Raw genomic sequence first — 20571 nt, 5'->3', positions numbered from 1 at the left:
ACTGAACCACTTATTAGCTTTAGGGGTCAGTCACTTTCCACACAGGGCCAGATAGCTTTCATTGAAAAACTGATGACTCGATGCGTTTGTGAGTATCGGTAAAATCCGATGCAAGCGCCGTTTTATTAATGTTCAACTTCACTCCATATGCTGTTCCCCAGGCGCCATGAATGCACCATCATTATTTGGTGTTTAGTATTGAATACGGACGGAAGCCGTGAGGCACATACAACTACTAGTAAAACAGCATGGACGTTCGTAGCAAGCAGCAGCGAGCAGCAGCGAGGAAGTTTTTATATTTAACCCCCCCCCGCAATGTTTAAATGGTATGTTTGGAAACACTACGGACTCTCAGAGAATGGCGGGAAGCTCGACAAAACGTCCGTCATTTGCAAAGAATGCCGCGTTCAGAAACATGCGACAAATATGCGGACCCCCCCCTTAAAAAAGGGGACACCACAACATGGACAAGTCTACCGCCACACCCCCCCTCCCCCCGTCTAGTTCCTGGTCGGACACCGGGGGAAGAAGCCAGCAAATCAGGTCAGTGGATCTTCAGCTGCTTTCTAAAATGTCCGTCCCTGCAACAAGTGCCCCCCCCCCCCCCTCCAGGTGACATTAGAACACCCTAGCAGTTGGCTTCTTCCTGAATTTTGAAAAAAATTTAAAAAGGTAGAAGTTCTTTTCCATTTTCTGCCCCTCACTACTGTATTAGCCTAGCTTGCTAGCTCATTCATACTAGCAGACAGGAATATAAACAAACATTGATTCCACTGTTGAAAGTGTCACTTTAACTTTAATTTTTTTACAGCGGTAATTATTGTTTGTTTATAATTGTTTTACTCCACCACTGAACGTGAAAGTGGGAGGGAAGTTGTTTTTGAAAAGTTGTTGCTGTTTTAAGATGGCAAAAATAATGAAATAACGATAGAGAAGTGTTGCATAGTAAAAAAAACAAACAGTACTTTTGTTGGATTTACTGCCAAGTGCCTAGAAGGAATAAAGCCAGATCCTTTTTGTAGGACCATACTGAATTCCAGTTTTTCCCTTTTCTTATTTCCATCATACAGATTCACACCCCTAATGTCGATATGCTAACTCGTACGGACATAAACAGCCTTCTTGCTAGCGTTACATCATAGGTGACTAAGTGTATTATGTATGACATTTTTCCCCTAACATTTCAATTGTCTTCCTGTAATTTGTCCTAACTTTATTGAAATAACATTTGTTCGCAAACACATTTTCAAAAAATTGCTTTCTTTTGTACTAATGCTGAAGTCGTAGTGAAAATTAGCAGTTGTGCTAGTAATTTTTTTGTCTTTTTAAATTTTTTTTAATATCAGTACAAGTCCGATTTTGGCTTTTTTAGCGTGTAACATGACACGTGTTATATACACAATTTTCATGATTGGGGAAAAAAATCTGATACCAACTAATATCGTATTGTTATGCTAATAATTAGCGGTATGGATAGTTAGCATCAGTACCATGACTTCATTCTAATATTTCTACTTTTGTAAAATTTCTTTTATTTTTACATTTTTTGTGTTTTTGTTCATTTTCTTGTATTTTTAAAATGCGCAAAATTCTAAATCAGCCCCGTTTCGGACACCACCGTTACTTCATTTAAATCCCTGGTACAAATAAAAAGGGGAACTGTTCACACGGGAATTTTTTTCAGGTCAAAACTGCTAAAAAGTGTTTTATCGTGCTAGCCATGAGTCGTTGCCATGGAGACTAACAACAAATCAGACTGGGATGATTGACCTCAGTCGACCTTCTCCTGGTATTTGTTAGCTTATTCTCTTAAATGACTCGGCGGTCATTTCACTTCACTTTACATGTACGTGTTTGTTTACAGCGCCACATGTAGGTGAGCCTTGTGTGTTACATGGTTGTCACCCGGCGTTATGAGCTGTTTTTATTATATCAGTACAAACAAATGTACCTTTAACTGTACCAGGTATTATCACATACTACAGTATTAATTGTACCCTAGAAACCGCCCATGAATGATACGGGAAAAGGCCGAAATGATACTGTGTCAAAGCCCAGGGCAGTGATACTGATAAAATATAGAGTTTAACCATGTCCAGCGCGCTGCTCTGGTATCGTGCCCGTGAAACAACCAATCAGAGAACAGCGCACAAGCGTGAACACACAGTTTAGATATAATACATGTAATAAACTGAAAATTTTCTGTAAACAAAATGGTCTTTTGATTAAATAGTATGTGATAAGATCATCACATGGTTTGTCTGGCATCAGGCCCAGTATAATGCCCCCGCGTGCCAGTATCAGCCCTCAACCACACTTGGGGGCATGATACCTGGCCTGATACCAGACAAAACATGTGATAACCTATAAATACAATAAGCAAGAAACTGAAGAAAGAATGGTGGTCTAATGATTTGTGCTATGACTGTGTGTGTGTATATATATATATATATATATATATATATATATATATATATATATATATATGTATAAATATATATTTGTATTAAAAAGTAAAGCAGAACACCTAGATTATATCTTCCTGGTGTAACAGAGAATACAGTCTGATTCAACTCTTTTATAACAGTAGCATCGAGCAAAGAGACCGTCATAACCCCAACAAAAGGTAAACATTTGGGGGAAAAGGGCATATTATTATTAAAAAAAAAAAAAAAAGCAACTAAAAAGAGGGTCAAGTGCAGCAGTGGTCAGAATCAAGAAGCAATAGATGGAGTCTTAATGTTCTTGTCTTCCATATTTCATATATAATGAGCTCAGGTACATTGTATCTCTAAATGTGTTAACATGCAATCTCAATGAAGCATACGGTCAAATACGCACAGGAATATACTCTGTTTTTATCTTCTTGTAAAATATGACAAAAGTCTTTGCATGTACAGCGGTTGAAAAACAAATTTGCATGAATGAGTAGAAGAGAATCCACTCTTTAAAAAAAAAAAACAATAAAGGCGACTACATTCATTTCACCGAACAAAGTATACATACAAAAAATAATTAGTGATATTTTTTTGTTGTTATTTTAGTGTTCGTGAAGACTCGACTAATGGACCGCTGTCCTTAGAGAGATGGAGGTCCAAAGATGCATTTTTTTTTTTTTTTAACGACAAGCGGGTCAAAGGTTAGGCTAGCTGCCGAAGATGGGAATGTCCGCACGCTTCCTCTCGGTGGCGAGTTCCATTCCGACACAAACGTATAAGTGCTGAGATGCTACCAGGGCTGAGGCTTCAGTCCAAAAGAAGTCATCCGGGATTGTGGATTGTGACTCGTTCGTCTTTTCCTGTGCTTGGAGGCTAACTGCTAGGGCTTTCATTCCACGTGGAAAGGGAACATTCTCCAGTCATCTCTTCTCTCTTTTGGCACCTTAGAGTACATGGAAACCAGTGAAGAGGTCAGAGTGTGGGGGAGCGTGGGGGTGAGGGGTGAGGGGGGCAACGTGTACAGGAAGGGCGAGGCTCAGGATGCAGACGGGGGGGAGACAAGGAGGGGGCTACTTGTTCCCTACCGCTTCGCTAACCGGATCTTCTCCAGCTCCGTCTGCGGCGCAGCCACCGTTACCGTTGGCGGCCGGCACCTCCCCCTTGTCGCTTTCCTGCGTCTTCGCCCTCTTGGTCGCCGGCGGCTCCTGCAGCTCACCGTTTTGCCTCTTGGTGGGGAGGGACGCGGAAGCCGAAGCGTGGGTGGCCAGGAGATGAAGAGGGTTGGCAACGGCTGTGTGGGAGAAAAATACTAGAATAACGTCCGGGCATGTTTACTTCGGGAGGGGGGCGGGTTCCTGTTTGTGACGATTGAGCGGTCCCCGCGTGATGACGGTCTCATTCATTTATTTTCTACCGCTTTTTCCTCACGAGGGTCGCGGGGGTGCTGGAGCCTATCCCAGCTGTCTTCGGGCGAGAGGCGGGGTACACCCTGGACCGGTGGCCAGCCAATCACAGGGCACATATAGACAAACAACCATTCACACTCACATTCATACCTATGGACAATTTGGAGTGGCTAATTAACCTAGCATGTTTTTGGAATGTGGGAGGAAACCGGAGTACCCGGAGAAAACCCACGCATGCACGGGGAGAACATGCAAACTCCACACAGAGATGGCCGAGGGTGGAATTGAACCCTGGTCTCCTAGCTGTGAGGTACGCGCGCTAACCACTCGGTGATGACGGTCTCATTCATTCATTCATTTTCTACCGCTTTTCCTCACGAGGGTCGCGGGGGGTGCTGGAGCCTATCCCAGCTGTCTTCGGGCGAGAGGCGGGGTACACCCTGGACTGGTCGCCAGCCAATCACAAGGCACATATAGACAAACAACCATTCACACTCACATTCATACCTATGGACAATTTGGAGTCGCCACTTAACCTAGCATGTTTTTGGAATGTGGGAGGAAACCGGAGTACCCGGAGAAAACCCACGCATGCACGGGGAGAACATGCAAACTCCACACAGAGATGGCCGAGGGTGGAATTGAACCCTGGTCTCCTAGCTGTGAGGTACGCGAGCTAACCACTCAGTGATGACGGTCTCCTTCCGCTAAATTCGCTTAACAGTAAATTCCATTTTTATTGGCCGATTCCACAATTGCGTTACACAAATGAAAGGATTGACTCCACCGATAAAGCAACATAGTGGTCTCCCTCCCTTGCAACGCCCCTTACATAGTGCAAGACCGTGTGTTTTAATGTGTGTGTGGCGGTCACCTGTGCCAGCGGAGGAATTGATGGGGACCAGGTGAGTTCCATTCTGCGTGATGGCCTTTATAGGAAGCTGGTGCTGGCCGAGTGGAGCCTGCTGCATGATGGTTACGGTGGTCAGTGGGGTGGACTGGGAGCTCTGGATGATGCGACCGACTCCGCCTATAGACGAGGTTGTGATGGAAGTCACCGGATCCACTTTCACTATTCGCAAAAAGGAGACGCTAACAGTTAGCTCCCCGCCCGCACAGCAGCAACGAGCAACGGCGCTTAAAAGTGTCGGCGCACCTTTCAGCTCTTGGTGGTCTCCTCCTCCGTTCTCCTGAAGGTCGGATTTCATTGTAGCCGCTGTCATGGTGACGGTCGGGATCTGGTGGACAACGTGCACCGTCTGCATGCTGGGCGTGGAGCTGGCTGTTGTCGACACAATGGCCGGCGTCGCCATGGCGTACGTCACGGGCTTCAGGGTCGTTTGAGGCATCTGGCGTTGCACGGCGATCAGTACGGGCTGGTTAGCGAGTGGGGAACCTGTGGGTGTAACACGGTTGGACAGTGGCGTGGTCTATTAGTCAAAACGGGAGTGATATGTACCATTCTGGTCACTATTCATGGTCACTAGTCATGACACAAAACATTCTCACATTCCATGTGGAAGTAGTAAGTTTTTGACTTCTAAGTTTAGAAGAAATCAATCGGAAGATCACTGGTTAGCTTGTTAGCTTACTAGCTAGTGGCCGTCTGGAGTCCCTGCAGCATAAGACTTGTACAATGTGATGTGTAGAATGAATAATAGGAGTGTCAAGGTGACTAAAACCGTGTTAAATCACTCAAATGTAACTAAAAACATTTAAGTTTTTAAATGTAAATGCATATAAGTGTAGAAATTTCTCACTTTGTTCAGCGGCCCTTGAACACACCCTAGAAGAGTCTTGAACCAGTCATGATGTGCTATATATATCACTATATTGACACTTACTATGGTACACATTATGTCATTGGATGCTCATATCACCTTGTACTTTGGTACGTGACAAAAATAAAATAAAAAAATTAAAAAAAACTTTTACTATATTTTTTACTATATTTTTATTACTATATTTTTTATATTATTAAAAAAAAACCCGTTAACTATATTAGGAAAGCAGGAAGTGAACAAATGTAACAGTTACTGATTGTAAAAGTACCAGATGGAGGGGTAGGATTTAATAAGCTTTGCTTCTTCCTACTCCTTTTGGATATGTGGAACTGTGAACTGATTATGGGATGCACTCAATTGTAATCTGATGCATGTTCATGTTGAAATTAAACCATTACCATTACCTAGTTGCTCTGGATTATGTTGACGCAGCATGTCCACCATCATTATCATTCATTAGTGGCAAGGAGGGGTGTCACGAGACACGGAATGACCAACATGACCTTGCACGATGCAAAAAACGGTATGACTATTATTATCGTGATTATTATCATGTTTTACTCTGGTGAGATCTCTTGTGACACCCCTATGAATTGGACTATTATGTTTTCTTTTAATATTTTATTTTATTTATTTATTTAAAAATAAATTGATTTAAATTAAATAAATTTAAATTAATTAATTAAAATAAATACATTAATAAATAAATATTTAATAAAATATTTTATTGGCATATTTTGGACTTAAACCCGCATTATGCATTTAACATTTAGCTTGTTTCTACCATTCCCACCATAGGAAATAGACATATGTTTGTACCAATTGGCTGGTAGGCCAAGCCCCATGTGATGTATGGTGAATTTACTACCAGGGGAGTTCTGTGCAAAGCGAGCCTCTTGGATGACAGCAAGTTTGGGCTGTAGTGTGGCGACAGAGGTTGGGGCTTGAGGAGGAGGAGTTGGCTCCGGCTCCATGGGAACAGGGGATCCCTCTCTGGAGAGGCTGTCGGGGGTTTGCACCCCGCTGGAGTGAGCGGATAGCACCCCCGTGTGGTTAGGAGACGCAGGAGCACTCCTGGAAACGGAGAAAGAGTTATTCGTTCTTGTGGAGGACATGAGTTGACTGAGCAGTGGAACGCCAATACGATCTAGCGTCGGTACCTGGAGGAGAGGGGTCCTACGGGGGTTCTGAAGCAGGGGACTCCCCGAGGCCTGCGTTTCCTGAAGGCCTGTTCTATGAGCTTGCCTTCAGAAGCAGGGTCTATCCTCCAAAAGGAGCCTTTGCCCGGCTCCTCCTGAGAGCGTGCTACTTTGATGAAGTACCGGTTCAGGGACAGGTTGTGACGGATTGAGTTCTAGATACCGGGACATGAAGGAGTCATTCATTTACATCATGAACAAAAATCTGGAAAAGGAACCATGTTGACTTTCTTGAATTTAGATTTTTTAAACATTTTTTTACAAAAAAATATGTATTGTGACTTAGGTTGCAGGATTAACCACAGAAGACTGCAGTGAGAATTATTTATCTAGAAAGGCTGATAAGGTTTTTTTTGTGTGTTTAATGCGTCCACCCCCACCTTGCAGAGCATTTGGTACAACTCTTACCTCATTGGGGCTTTAAAAAAAATTATCAGCCATTTTTAATGTCGGATTTATCGTAATTCCACTCATATCGGCAGGATAATTATCGTGCACCATTATTCTGCCATATTGTTTCATGACATTAATGGTCTGAAAATAATGTAAATAATATATTTTACGGGCGGCACGGCGGTCGAGTGGTTAGCGCGCAGATGTTCTCCCCGTGCATGCGTGGATTTTCTCCGGGTACTCCGGTTTCCTCCCACATTCCAAAAACATGCTAGGTTAATTGTCCATAGGTATGAATGTGAGTGTGAATGGTTGTTTGTCTATATGTGCCCTGTGATTGGCTGGCGACCAGTCCAGGGTGTACCCCGCCTCTCGCCCGAAGACAGCTGGGATAGGCTCCAGTAGAAAATGAATGAATTAATTAATATATTTTATTTGCAGTAATCTGTAGGACAATTTGTCGTCCGGCTAAATGTGTTAGCAGTATTATTCTGCCATTTTTGCCCTGCTCATACAGTATTGGACCTTGTGAATAAACGTGCATTGCATCACGTCACCAGAAAGCGAAACACTGACCATAAAGCGAGCCCGAGACTGACCTGCCAGCCTTTATCGGCCGTTCTGTAGTAGGGGTAGTTCTTGGTGATGTGGGTGTATATTCCATTCAGCGTCAGCTGTTTATCTGGCGCCATGGTGATGGCTTGGACTATCAACTGAGCATAGGAATACGGTGGTTTGGAGTCATCCTGTAGGGGGAAAAAAAATATGATGATATGGGAAAGTGAAGATGTTTTGGCTTTGGTTTGTGCGCACACCGGCTCACAATCAATGGAGTTCAATCAAGTTCTGTATTCCAAAGTCTACCCTGCAGTCAGTGTTGGGCAATTTTTAGACTTCAATGAGTAACCAAGGACATTCTCGGCACATTAACAGTCCTCTGAAGTCTGTTGCGGATTTTAAAAATGCCGCATTCCGCCAACATCAATGTCTGGTCTGACGTAGACCACCTTCACTCACCTTTGGGCTGTCTTCGCCGGAGGCTTCCTTGTCGTTTTCAGACTGGGAGTTATCTGCCATAAGGTCCGAGGGCAGAACTCGACTGCTTCGATAGCTGGACAGTCCCGCCCCTCTCGGACTTGAAGGGCAGGAATTTGCCGCACTATATAAAAAATATTGATAATCTTTTTCAGCCCCCAAAATTCAGATAAAGCAACAAAGTGAATAAATTGATGATGCTATGGCTGAAACTCACCTGATGGTGCCCGTGGGAGAAGGCAGCGGACTCATAAGATGTGCAATATTGTCTGGAATGTTGATGGTAAGCGGGGAAATCTGAAGTTGCACAGACTTCACCGGCGATTCGGGCACATTCCTCTGCTCCTTTTTGTCAGCGGAAAGTGCCGTGAAGGTGATTTTTATACTTGTGCTGGGGAATCGGAAGCAACAGCTGCAAACAGGTAGAAAAAGACAATTCAAAGTATATTGCACATACAGGCGCTCCTCCTGTTACATTGCATGGTAGCCATTTTTCGTGTAATACACTATTACTCCTGTCCCCAAAAAAAGAACTATTTTTGCGCGTGGAAGGATATGATACAAGACCATAAACAAAAATTACAATATTTTACAAAATACTAATTTCTTGTCTCCACTATGTGTGTATGCTAGCGGCCCAGCCCCCACCCACCCACAAACACTGAAATCAATGCACAGAGTGAACTCTCGAGGAAAACAAACATGCATGCACATAACAATATATTAAAACCAGCAAAATAATCCGCTTCATTTTCATTTATTGTGTGATATTCACATTTTTTATTATCGTCCCAATTTTTTTGTCATGTTTTAATATAGCTAAATCTTGTGACCCCCGGTCCACGCTGCTCAAACGCTGTGACCGTCATGGATAAACACGGTATCTTCGAATATGTAAAAAGATCTGCTCCTATAAAACAGAAGGTGATTACTAAGCAGCAGAGTGGCTCGTTATTGACACTTCCTCCTTACATTTTCAGCTGTACAAAACAACCACCGGGGATAGAAGTCAGTAACTGTTCTCACACTGGTGTCATTTCATTCTTGTATTTATATGTCCTGCATGTTTTTGTGCACAGTATGAGTGACTGATGTGTTGTTTAGGTACAATTAAAGTCACCTATGTAGACTGTGGACCTCATAATATTTCACATAACTGTGTAAGAGTGTCCTGATGTATATCTATTAAAGTTTTAACTTGTCCATTTGTATAATCATAACATAATAACGTATAAGGAACGTCTGACAGTGCATCTTTTTGCTTCTAGCAGCCTAAATACTAAAATTTAAATATAAAAAATGCATTTTTTTTTAACTGCTGACGCAAGGCTTTAATTCGGCATGCAACAAACACAGCAAATAAAGAAAATAAACTCAATCTTGACGTACAAATGCGCCCCACCGACATGCATTGAGGGGTAACGCAATGCTAATTCCAAAGTGCAACGTCTCAAGAATGCGTCTTTGGTGAAAATATACAGGCCGAATAAGAGACAACTGCAAAATCATTCAAGTGACGCCGTGGGTTTAAATGTAGGTAACTTCTTTGTTGGCTAAAGGCGCAAACATGTTTGCACTTGCGTGTTTAAGCATGGAGGTTTGGTGTGACGTTATCGTCAACAACACGTGCAACACCGCTGCCGGACAGCAAAACAACAACACAACATTGCCACAATGCAGCCATTTCATAACAACAACAATAATAATAATCATGAAAAATAATCCTACATTCGTGGAAGCTGCAGAGGTGGAGCACCTCTTCTCTGGAACACCCCATCCACAAACACCCCGTTTTTTCCCAGGCATCGAAGGTAGAATTCCCCTGTGCCGGTGCCATCTTCGCCGGCCGTGAAAATTTCGAGGTGCCGCCTGGAAATGAAGCTGGAGTGTCCCATGCTGACGTCCACGGAGCCCTGCGAGGAGTTCCGGCCTATGGTCACCGACCTTTTCTTCATCAAATACTCGAATTCTCGGCCCTCCAGTCGGGCTACAGCCGACCCCGACATCCCGCTAACCACCGCCATCTTTTGAGGAGTCTGATGGGTTTTTTTGAGTTGTGTTTTAAATGACGTTCAGGTAGCCGCGGTAGAGTAACGGTGGAGGTTACTTGTGTGTATTTATATTTTCAAAAAAAGACTGTTCCGGACTTGAAAGCGCTGCGACTCACGCAAGGAACGTGCTAGGCGTGCTAGACCGACCCGGGCTACCGCCGCTCCGACCCACCGCCGCGAAGGAGAGGGAAAAAAGTAAGGAGATTAAGCCAATCAAAAGCGAGCAAACTGACGGAAGTGGAGTGACGGACGTGCCGTTGCACAAATGAAAAGCGAGCGTGGACAGGAAGTCAGGCAGTGTTTACCAATTGCAACGAAAATAAAAATAGACGAAGAAACAAGTGGTTGGTTGCATTGTAAGATGACGGGCGGGATGGAAGACACGGCAAAGCGGTCAAAAGGACGAATATATCTGTCTATGTATCTTTATCTATCTACATACATATATATTACAGATAGAGTACAGTGTACATCTGAGTATCTATTTTTCTTTCGTGTAGTGGCTATTGCAATGCTATTGCAGTTCAAGTCCGATAGAGGGCACTAGTGTATTATACATCTGAGCGTTTATGCCGGTTACATTGAAGGGCCACAAATGTACGTTAATTGAGATATTTGTACGATAATTTCACTCTGTATTGGATTCGTGATCAATAATTTTAAAAGACTAAAAAGGCCTATGTTGTTTAAGTGCACAGGAGTAGAGGGTACATGACTTCAGGCGAAATGAGTTTGTTAACTTATGTACAGCAGTGGTTATGGCATGCTATTGCAGGTTAAGTCCAATAGAGGGCACTGCTGTGATGCATCTGCGATCTGAGCAATATGCAGGTTGCATTAAAGAGCCACTTTTGACCCCAGAGTGACTTGAGTTTCTCTGAGACTGTGTGTATGTATATGCACATCATGGCGGTCATTGCAGAAAACGATTTCTATCGAACAACAAAGATGGACAGATGAATATTCAATCATCTCTGTCCACTATGGCTGGTCGCTTCGGCTTCTATTCTCAGAAGCACAACGGCACCTCCTGCTGGCAGAAGGTAGCAACTGCCAGAAATAGAAGAGCACAGTCACGTTCAAAGAGAAAGTTGAAGAATACACTTGGGGACTGTAAAGTACAGCAATCCCTAATTTGTTGTGTTTTGCGTACATATAAATTATATTGATTGTAATAACATTCTAAATGCTTTGATTTTTTAAAGAAAAATTACATTTATCAAATCAAATCAACTTTATTTGTAGAGCACTTTTCCTGCATAGACATGCAACACAAAAGTGCTTTACAGAATTAAAAACAATTACCACAATTAAAAAGAAAAACAATTTCAAAGAAAGCCCCTCCCTCCCACCCTCCATACTAGACACACACACACACACAATCACACACAATCACACACAGTAGGGAGACATGGCATGGCACTGAGGATCAAGGAAACGCCACATTTGGGGCCGTCCACACTGGGAGGGGCCGCAGGCCGTGCCAGCACCCGGGCCCCCCGACTCCGACAGACGGGCGGACCCCCATCAACCCATGACAAACTAGCTCGCAGCTTAGCCTCATTTTCGGAAGCGACTTGGTTCAGTATATTTTTCAGCAAAATAGAAGCTCGGACAAAACATCGTGTTGCTGCTGGATGTTCACAATATCCGAGTGATATTTTTTTTCAAAAGAAAATGTCTTGAACTGTATTTGATTTTACTCAAAGATATTTTATACAGCATTGAAACTGATTGGCTGGTAAATAGTGTCTTTTGTTGTTGTTGTTGTTGTTGTTGTTATTGACAGCAGTGGACAAACCTATACTACAGGTTTCCATGAAAGTGCTCTCCATTGAATACCAGTTGCTGAAGTACAACTTTAGACACCACCATTCTTCTCAGCTACCGTGCTGTGCAAATGTAAAAGCAGACTGCAGAAGGACACGCCGTGTCGAAATCAATCCCCGTCGCCATTGTCACCACGGTGTCAGGTCAAACAGTGTCATGTTCGCTGGGTGGCTGCGTTTGTGTGACTCGACATCAGCTTGGCAACAAGTGGCGGAATGACACATGAGGTGTAAGGTGGAAATTGTAGCGTTGACTTATTCATTCTTGCCATCTTTGAGCACCGCTGTTATGAATTAATCATGGACAGCTGACACCTTTGTAAATGGGCCAATCAATGCCAGAGACAAATAGTAGATAAGACAAAGACAAAGCACATAAGAATCCATCAATTTACCTGGGGGCCACTGGAGCTAGGGTCTGGGCAAGGCTGGGCCGCATCAGGTTTTCCAAAAAAAAAGAAAAAACGCATTTATTAAAAACAGAAAAATATACAAACTTTGTCAGTGCTTTGGTTCCGATTTTCTACAATAAAAGCTCTGATAAAACATTCCACTGTTCTCAAATATCTTACTTTTTATTTTTCTACACAAAATAAGATGAAAAATAAATAAACAAATCAAGAATAAAGAAAATCAATCAATCAGTAATAAATAAATAAAATAATAATAATAAAACGGCAAATAATAAAAACTTAAGAAACCACATATAGTTGGTGGGTAGACAAATTATTTTTTTCAGATTAAAATTAAAAAATTATTAGAGCCCTGTAGACATGACAAAACACGACTATAGTCACATTTATACTCTTTTTATTTACAACATATTGCGCAACTGCAGGGTCTTGAGACACATGCTAACTCGCAAACTAGAGAGCTAGCGACCTAAACGGTAGCCTTCAAGTTATTTCCTTTAAACTTAAATAGCCAAAAACTTACCACTTCCACACGGATAGGGAGGATAACTATTAACAGTTATTTAACCTTTAACATGAACATTAATCAAATGTAATAATTTTTTCTGGGTACATGATACCATACAGCATCCATATCAAACTTGAGCGGGCCGCACTAACATTAAACTTTCATATCAAGGCGGAGGCCTGAAACTAGTGTCCTGCGGGACACATTTGGGCTGCGGGCCGCGTGTTTGAGACCCCTGCCATAAATTCATATTCTTCACTTCAATGGGGTTGGGTCCCTCTCCATGGGTACTTGGTCCAACTCCTCCCAGGGTAGACATACGTAGGCGTCCACCACAGCATCGGCCATCTTTCATGTCTGCTGCCCCACGGGACACGGTCATAGCTCTCCCAGAGGTAGGAGTTGGAAACCCTGACGGGAGACCCCGGTTCGGAATAGTGCCCCTATTGTTACTGTGAACTGCTGTTTGGTACATAAGCGCTAACAGTAGTCAGGGCTCATCCGCACGGTGGACGAGTGGTTAGCATGTTGGTTACACCGTCAGGAAAATGGAGAAGACCTGGATTTGAATCTCCGCTTTTGTGCGCCGTATTCCGGTTTCCTCCCACATTCCAAAATCACGATGATTGTCCATTGTCCATAGAGAACAACATAGAGTGGCAACCGATGGCTTGCGACAAATCCAGGGTGTACCCCACCTCTTGCCTCAAGTCAGCTGGGATAGGCTCCAGCATAGCCACAACCCAAGTGAGGATAAGCGCCATGATGGAAATGATGGCGATGATGCAAACAACCATTCACACTCACATTCATACCTATGGACAATTTGGAGTCGCTAATTAACCTAGCATGTTTTTGGAATGTGGGAAGAAACCGGAGTACCCGGAGAAAACCCACGCACGCACAGGGAGAATATGCAAACTCCACACAGAGATGGTGAAATCGAACTTGGGTCTCCTAGATGTGTGGCCTGCACGCTAACCACTCGACTATGTCGCTAACCACACGATGTGTGGCTATTGGAAGTTGTAATATTCTTTCATTTTCTACTGCTTATCCTCACGAGGGTCGCGGGGGGTGCTGGAGCCTATCCCAGCTGTCTTCGGACGAGAGAGGTGGGGTACACCCTGGACCGGTGGCCAGCCAATCACGGGGCACATATAGACAAACAACCATTCACACTCACATTCATACCTATGGACAATTTGGAGTCGTGAATTAACCTAGCATGGTTTTGGAATGTGGGAGGAAACCGAAGGAAACCCATGCATGCACAGGGAGAACATGCATGGAATTGAACCCTCGTCTCCTAGCTGTGAGGTAGAAGTAGAAATATGTGAATATTAGAATCGTTAAATTGCTTTAAAAATAAACTTTAATGGCAAGAAATATGCTTTTATAATAGAGTGAGCTCCACCATGTCAAAAATGTTTCCTATTCGTCACTCAGCGACTTGACGAGTTCAGGACACATTTTATGGGCTCAAAGTGAAAACTGTTATCCAAGTATGAGTGTGTGTTTTAGCTATAGTGACGGCCATGTTGTGGTGTGTTCAACTGTATGGTTATTATGAGTTTAAATATAAGCCACACTGTCAACAGGGTGTGTCCTCCTCACAATGAAAAGGTGGACATGGAAATATGGAAGCTGACAAAATAGACAAAGAAAAATAAGTTGGACTCTGCATTTCTTCATATCTTTATGATGTTTCATTGATAGCATTTGGCGCCTCGTGGACGTGAGGATTGGTGTGAAACCAGAGCGGCCCCAGTTTGCGTATAGACCCAGTTTGACTGGTTTCTGGTCAATGGGATAGGTACAGCATGTATACTCAGATTTCACAACAGGGACTGATAATCATGGAAGAAGAACATGAATAACCACCGAGTACGACTCACAAACGTAGACAACGACAGAAAATTCCCAACCGGAAGAACCTCAGTCATGTTTGAGTCTCTTCGTCTTCAAAACAAATATTCATCTGGGAAGTAAATCCTCCATCGTCACGTCCAGGTTTCCCAAATACCAGAAAATCCAGAAGATCAGACTCAGGAAGAGGACCAACGGTCCGGAGAAGACGAGAAAATCCCAGAAACTGAAAGGAGCAAAAACCCCCACGAGGAACAAAATGAGGCCTCCCACATCGAGGAGAATCGCCATGAAGAAAAATGGCAGGCAGCGACCAAGATAAAGACTGAGATCCATGCTTAGACTTCAGGGTCGGAGTCGAACCGAATAGCCAAGTCCTCTCTGGAAGTCATGAGAAGCCTCGGCATTCTTTTTCCATATCTTCATCTCAACACTGGCCGAGATTCCCAAAGATTAGCAGCCTCGACTGCTCATGAAAATTCCCGTCTCAACTCCAATCATTTAATATTAAATCATATTTGGGGCCATTTTTTTATTGTCTGTGTAATACTTGTAGTGTTTTTGTCTGTACAGTACGTTGTGAGTCAATAAAAAAAAAAAAAAAAAGGTTGCTGGCCGCACTTTGGACACCATGTTTAAAGTTAATCAACAACAAAACGGAACGCCCACTCCGGGAAGCGAAGACACGAAAACCGGTCCTTCAACCGTGTTATCTGCAATCATATTTTCAAGTAGTCACACCTGAGCAAGAACCCTACATCAGTTATGTCAGAGGGGCACCCAACCCCCCGCCCCTTTTATGACCCCGCCCTCAGAAGCTCACGGTCATTTCAATGTTATTTTCCACATAGAACCATTCATTCATTTTTTTACTGCTTTTTCCTCACGAGGGTCGCGGGGGTGCTGGAGCCTATCCCAGCTGTCTTCGGGCAAGAGGCGTGGGGTACACCCTGGACTGGTGGCCAGCCAATCACAGGGCACATATAGACAAACAACCATTCACACTCACATTCATACCTATGGACAATTTGGAGTCGCTAATTAACCTAGCATGTTTTTGGAATGTGGGAGGAAACCGGAGTACCCGGAGAAAACCCACGCATGCACGGGGAGAACATGCAAACTCCACACAGAGATGGCCGAGGGTGGAATTGAACCCTGGTCTCCTCGCTGTGAGGTCTCAACCAACTTTTCGGAATTTCGGACTTATTAACATTACACAAACCTAGTCTGGGACCCCGAGACTTCCACCCCCCTCCCCCCCAATTAATTGAAAGTACAAAGTACTGTTTTAGTCTTAGTGCTTAAAACTATATTAAATATGTCATCTTTCCTCAGCGTTTCGACCGCTGCCCCTCCCACGTTATGCCATGGACTGGTCCATGTTTCTGCACATGTGCAGATTGGTTCCAGAAGACGGGAGTGAAACTTGTTGACGTGGAGTGGAGAAGACGAGAAGGCGAGAAGGCGAGTAAAAAAGCCACCATGTTAAATGTTGATTAATGTTCTCGTGGGCGGCATGGCGGTCGAGTGGTTAGACCTCACAGCTAGGAGACCAGGGTTCAATTCCACCCTCGGCCATCTCTGTGTGGAGTTTGCATGTTCTCCCCGTGCATGCGTGGGTTTTCTCCGGGTACTCCGGTTTCCTCCCACATTCCAAAAACATGCTAGGTTAATTGGCCACTCCAAATTGTCCATAGGTATGAATGTGAGTGTGAATGGTTGTTTGTCTATATGTGCCCTGTGATTGGCTGGCCACCAGTCCAGGGTGTACCCTGCCTCTCTTGCCCGAAGACAGCTAGGATAGGCTCCAGCACCCCTGCGACCCTCGTGAGGATAAGCGGTAGAAAATGAATGAATAATGTTCTCGTCAATTGCAGTAGAAGCGTTGAGATCAATAATAGCGAACCGATTTCACATTTTTTTACTCCCATTTTGTAAAATAAAAATGACTATTTTTGCCCCCCCCGTCTGCCGTGCATGTAGGAGTTGTGTTGATGAGCCATTGCTGTCATGAAATTATTCTGACTCAGTGGATTATTTTGTTTTCTACAGTGAACGTTTGCAATTGCTATTGCTAAACTTTATTCCAGCAAAAATATTCACCTTTACAAAAATAAAAATAAATTGCTATTTACATATGAAATACATTTTCTTCTTCTGCGTGCAGTCCTTTTGCCTTCAGTGGGAGCTTGTCTTGAAAAAAAAAAAGTGTTCAGTCTTTGAAAAGCAGTACCGATAGTCCAGTCCATTGGTTCTGGGGAGTCTGACCTGAGGAAGTAGAAGAAGAAGAAGAAGAGCAACTGTCAAATTATTACTTGGAAGATGTTTACCCTTCATAGCATAGCATGGCATAGCATGGCATAGCATGGCATAGCATGGCATAGCATGGCATGGCATAGCATAGCATAGCAATTCATGACGACGTAGAGCCACGAATCACAACTGATGGTGCAACTCCATGCACAGTTGTATCCATCTTGGAAGCACGGCCTGCAGTGCCGCCATCTTTGTGGCAAGACAACCCCTTAAAAGGGGACCTGGCGTGGGACTAGGTTAAGAATTTAACCTTTGTATACACCTCATTCCCAAAAGTACAAAAAAAGTCAAACATACCAGGAAAAAAAAAAGTCAGAAATTTGTGAGAATTTAAGTCATAAATTTACTACAAAAAAATCATGAATTTATGAGACTAAAAGTAAAAAAATGTATGACTTTCTTTGTCATAACAGCCGTACATTTATGAGTGTAAAAGTTGTATATTTTCGAGAATAAAAGTCATACATTTTTGACAGTAAAGGTTGTACACTTGAGTGTAAAAGTTGTACATTTATGACAAAAAGTCACATTTATGAAAAATTTAGGACATTTATTCTTGCTAATTTATAATTTTTTCTGTCATAAAAGCCATAACTATATGGATGTAAAATTCATACATTTACAAGAATAAAAGTGATACATTTATGACAGTAAAAGTAAATGCCTGACAAAAAAACATCTAATTCATGAGAAAAAAGTTGTAAATTTGTGAGAATTTAAGTCATAAATTTACTACAAAAAAATTATGAATTTTTCCTGTCATAGAAGCCGTAAATTTATGAAAAGTCGGACATTTACGAGAATAAAAGCTGTACATATATCACTTTTTCCTGTTGTAAAAGCCATACGTTTGAGTGTAAAAGTTGCAAATGTGTGACAAAAAAGTCAAACTTACAAGAAAAAAAATCATTAATTTGTGAGAATTAGTAAATTTATGACTATAATTTGTGACTATAAAAGTCATACATTTATTAGAAAAGTCTTAAATTTCTGACAATAAAAGTCATACATTTCCAAGTGTAAAAGTTGTACATTTATGACAAAAAGTCAAACTTACAAGAAAAAAAGTCACTAATTAGTGAGAATTTAATTAATATGTTTACTACAAGAAAATCATAAATGTCCAAGAGTAAAAGTTGTAAATATGACTTTTTTCTATTGTAAAAGCAGTGAATTTATGACTGTAAGTCATACATTTATTAGAAAAGTCCTAAATTTATGACAATAAGTTATAAATTTGACAATAATAGTCATAAATTTCCAAGTGCAAAAGTTGTACATTTATGACTTCTTGTCATATAAGCCATAAATTGATTGTAAAAGTTGCAAATTTGTGACAAAAAAGTCAAACTTATGAGAAAAAAAAATCCCTAATTTGTGAGAATTTAAGTCATGAATTTACAAAAAAAATCATTAATTTACAAGAGTAAAAATCGTTAATATGACTTTTTCCGATTGTAAAAGCCGTAAATTATGACTGTAAAAGTCTTACATTTATTAGAAAAGTCCTAAATTTATAAAATTAATAAAATACATTTCCAAGTGTAAAAGTTGTACATTTACGACAAAAAAGTCAAATTTAGAGAAAAAAAAATTAATTTGTAAATTTATATCTGTAAAAGCTGTAAATTTATGACTGTAAATGTCGTACATTTATTAGAAAAGTCCTAAATTTATGACAATAAAAGTCATAAATTTCCAAGTGTAAAGTTGCAAATTTAGGACAAAAAAGTAAAACTTACGAGAAAAAAAAATCAAAATTTTGTGAGAATTTAAGTCATGAATTTACTACAAAAAAATCAAATTTCCAAGAGTAAAAATCGTTAATATATGACTTTTTCCAATTGTAAAAGCTGTAAATTTATGACTCCAAAAGTCTATTATAATTTATTAGAAACGTCCTAAATTTATAAAAATAATAAAATAAATTTCCAAGTGTAAAAGTTGTACATTTATAACAAAAAAGTCAAATTTAAAGAAAAAAATTTAATTTGTAAATTTATATCTGTAAAAGCTGTAAATTTGACTGTAAAAGTCATACATTTATTACAAAAGTGCTAAAAGTGCTAAAAGGACAAAAAAGTCAAACTTATGAGAAAAAAAATCAAAATTTTGTTAGAATTTAAGTCATGAATTTATACAAAAAATCTAATTTACAAGAGTAAAAATCGTTAATATATGACTTATTCATATTGTAAAAGTCGTAAATTTATGACTCTAAAAGTCTATTATAATTAATTAGAAAAGTCCTAAATTTATAAAAATAATAAAAGTATAAGTGTATAAGTGTAAAAGTCTTTATGAGCATTTTTTTGACAATTTATGACAAAAAAGTCACATTTAAAGAAAAAAAATATAATTTGCAAAAATTTAAGTTTTTTAACATCCCCGTCCTAGCTTGTTTTGTGGCCGCTATGCTAGCTAAAAAAAACAATTTTTATTTCCAAACCCACATAAAGTTCATACCACGTCAGAGCAGCTTCTCCTCTTTGCTCTCCACAGTCTGGAGCTTCACATCAGAGTTCCTCAACTCCCCCAACTCCACGTTTGGCACGCATTCGGAGCCCCCATCGAACCCCCTGTTGTCCTGACCCACGGCCCCGGTGCCGTTCAATTCCCACGTAATCCTGGTGTGCGCACCACAAGGTAAGACTCCTCTCACGTCCTTCCCGGAATTGTTCTTCTCCTGAGACTTGATTGCGCTTCTCGAGAACCTCTCTGAGATCTTCCTCGCCCAGTTGGTGAAGCGGACGTCCAGGGAACTTCTCCTGTGGTCGGCGCCCAAGCGGACGTTGCCGGTGTACCACAGAACCCACCACACCAGGCTGAGGAAGATAACCAGCGACCCCGTGTAGATGAGGAAATCTCCGTAGAAGCGTCCGTCCACGTTCAGGTTGCCAAAGATGCCCACGAGAAGAACAACCAGACCGGCGGCATCAAAAACCACGGCGAGAAGGAATACGGGCGCGCACTTTCCCACGCAGCTGTCAGCCATAGCGCGGCCGCGCGGAACGCCGCTCGACCCTTTAAAGCTTTTTTGTCACATGTCGCGGACTTCACACCTGAGCGGTGCTCCTTTTCCTCGCGAGTAAACCACGCCCTGTTTGTGACGTCACTGCCAGCCGCGGGCTTCCCGCTGACTCGTGCGTGTGTTACATTCACTGCCGTTGTGTGCCAGTGTCGAATCGATATTACAGGTGCTGATCGATAAAAAAAAGTTGACTTATTTCAGTAATTTTATTAAAAAGTCAAACTTTTATAGTATATACATTCATTACACACATACTGATATATTTCTAATGCTTATTTCTTTATATCTTTGCACTG

General features: G+C 41.7%; 2 protein-coding genes across 2 annotated transcripts; both read right to left on the bottom strand.

Moving 5' to 3' along the window:
* Positions 1-2662: 2662 nt before the first annotated feature.
* On the bottom strand, positions 2663-10501 carry LOC131109856 (forkhead box protein K2-like). The gene is made up of 10 exons (XM_058062282.1): positions 9984-10501; positions 8473-8667; positions 8238-8379; positions 7820-7966; positions 6789-6982; positions 6497-6702; positions 5001-5240; positions 4719-4916; positions 3524-3729; positions 2663-3381 (listed from the first exon to the last, which is right to left on the bottom strand). The coding sequence occupies exons 1-10, from the start codon at positions 10277-10279 to the stop codon at positions 3328-3330; spliced, it is 1878 nt and encodes a 625-aa protein (XP_057918265.1). The 5' UTR covers positions 10280-10501; the 3' UTR covers positions 2663-3327.
* A 6487-nt stretch (positions 10502-16988) lies between these two features.
* On the bottom strand, positions 16989-20364 carry LOC131109737 (transmembrane protein 238-like). The gene is made up of 2 exons (XM_058062018.1): positions 19711-20364; positions 16989-17196 (listed from the first exon to the last, which is right to left on the bottom strand). Exon 1 carries the CDS (start codon positions 20237-20239, stop codon positions 19715-19717), a length of 525 nt encoding a protein of 174 aa, XP_057918001.1. The 5' UTR covers positions 20240-20364; the 3' UTR covers positions 16989-17196; positions 19711-19714.
* Positions 20365-20571: the final 207 nt, after the last annotated feature.

The sequence above is a fragment of the Doryrhamphus excisus genome, chromosome 22, assembly GCF_030265055.1.
Source record: "Doryrhamphus excisus isolate RoL2022-K1 chromosome 22, RoL_Dexc_1.0, whole genome shotgun sequence".
Classification (NCBI taxonomy): Eukaryota; Metazoa; Chordata; class Actinopteri; order Syngnathiformes; family Syngnathidae; genus Doryrhamphus; species Doryrhamphus excisus.
The sequence above is the reverse complement of the archived record's forward strand: the minus strand, read 5'-3'. Positions and strand labels throughout refer to the sequence as shown.

Bases quoted from the DNA above. Each gene is read 5' to 3' on its own strand.
- LOC131109856 (XM_058062282.1), bottom strand. From the start codon at position 10,279: ATGGCGGTGGTTAGCGGGATGTCGGGGTCGGCTGTAGCCCGACTGGAG. The intron at 6,983-7,819 runs GTCAGTCTCGGG...CCCGGTATCTAG, and splicing joins CGGCCGATAAAGGCTGGCAG to AACTCAATCCGTCACAACCT. The intron at 4,917-5,000 runs GTGCGCCGACAC...TTTTGCGAATAG, and splicing joins AGACCACCAAGAGCTGAAAG to TGAAAGTGGATCCGGTGACT.
- LOC131109737 (XM_058062018.1), bottom strand. From the start codon at position 20,239: ATGGCTGACAGCTGCGTGGGAAAGTGCGCGCCCGTATTCCTTCTCGCC.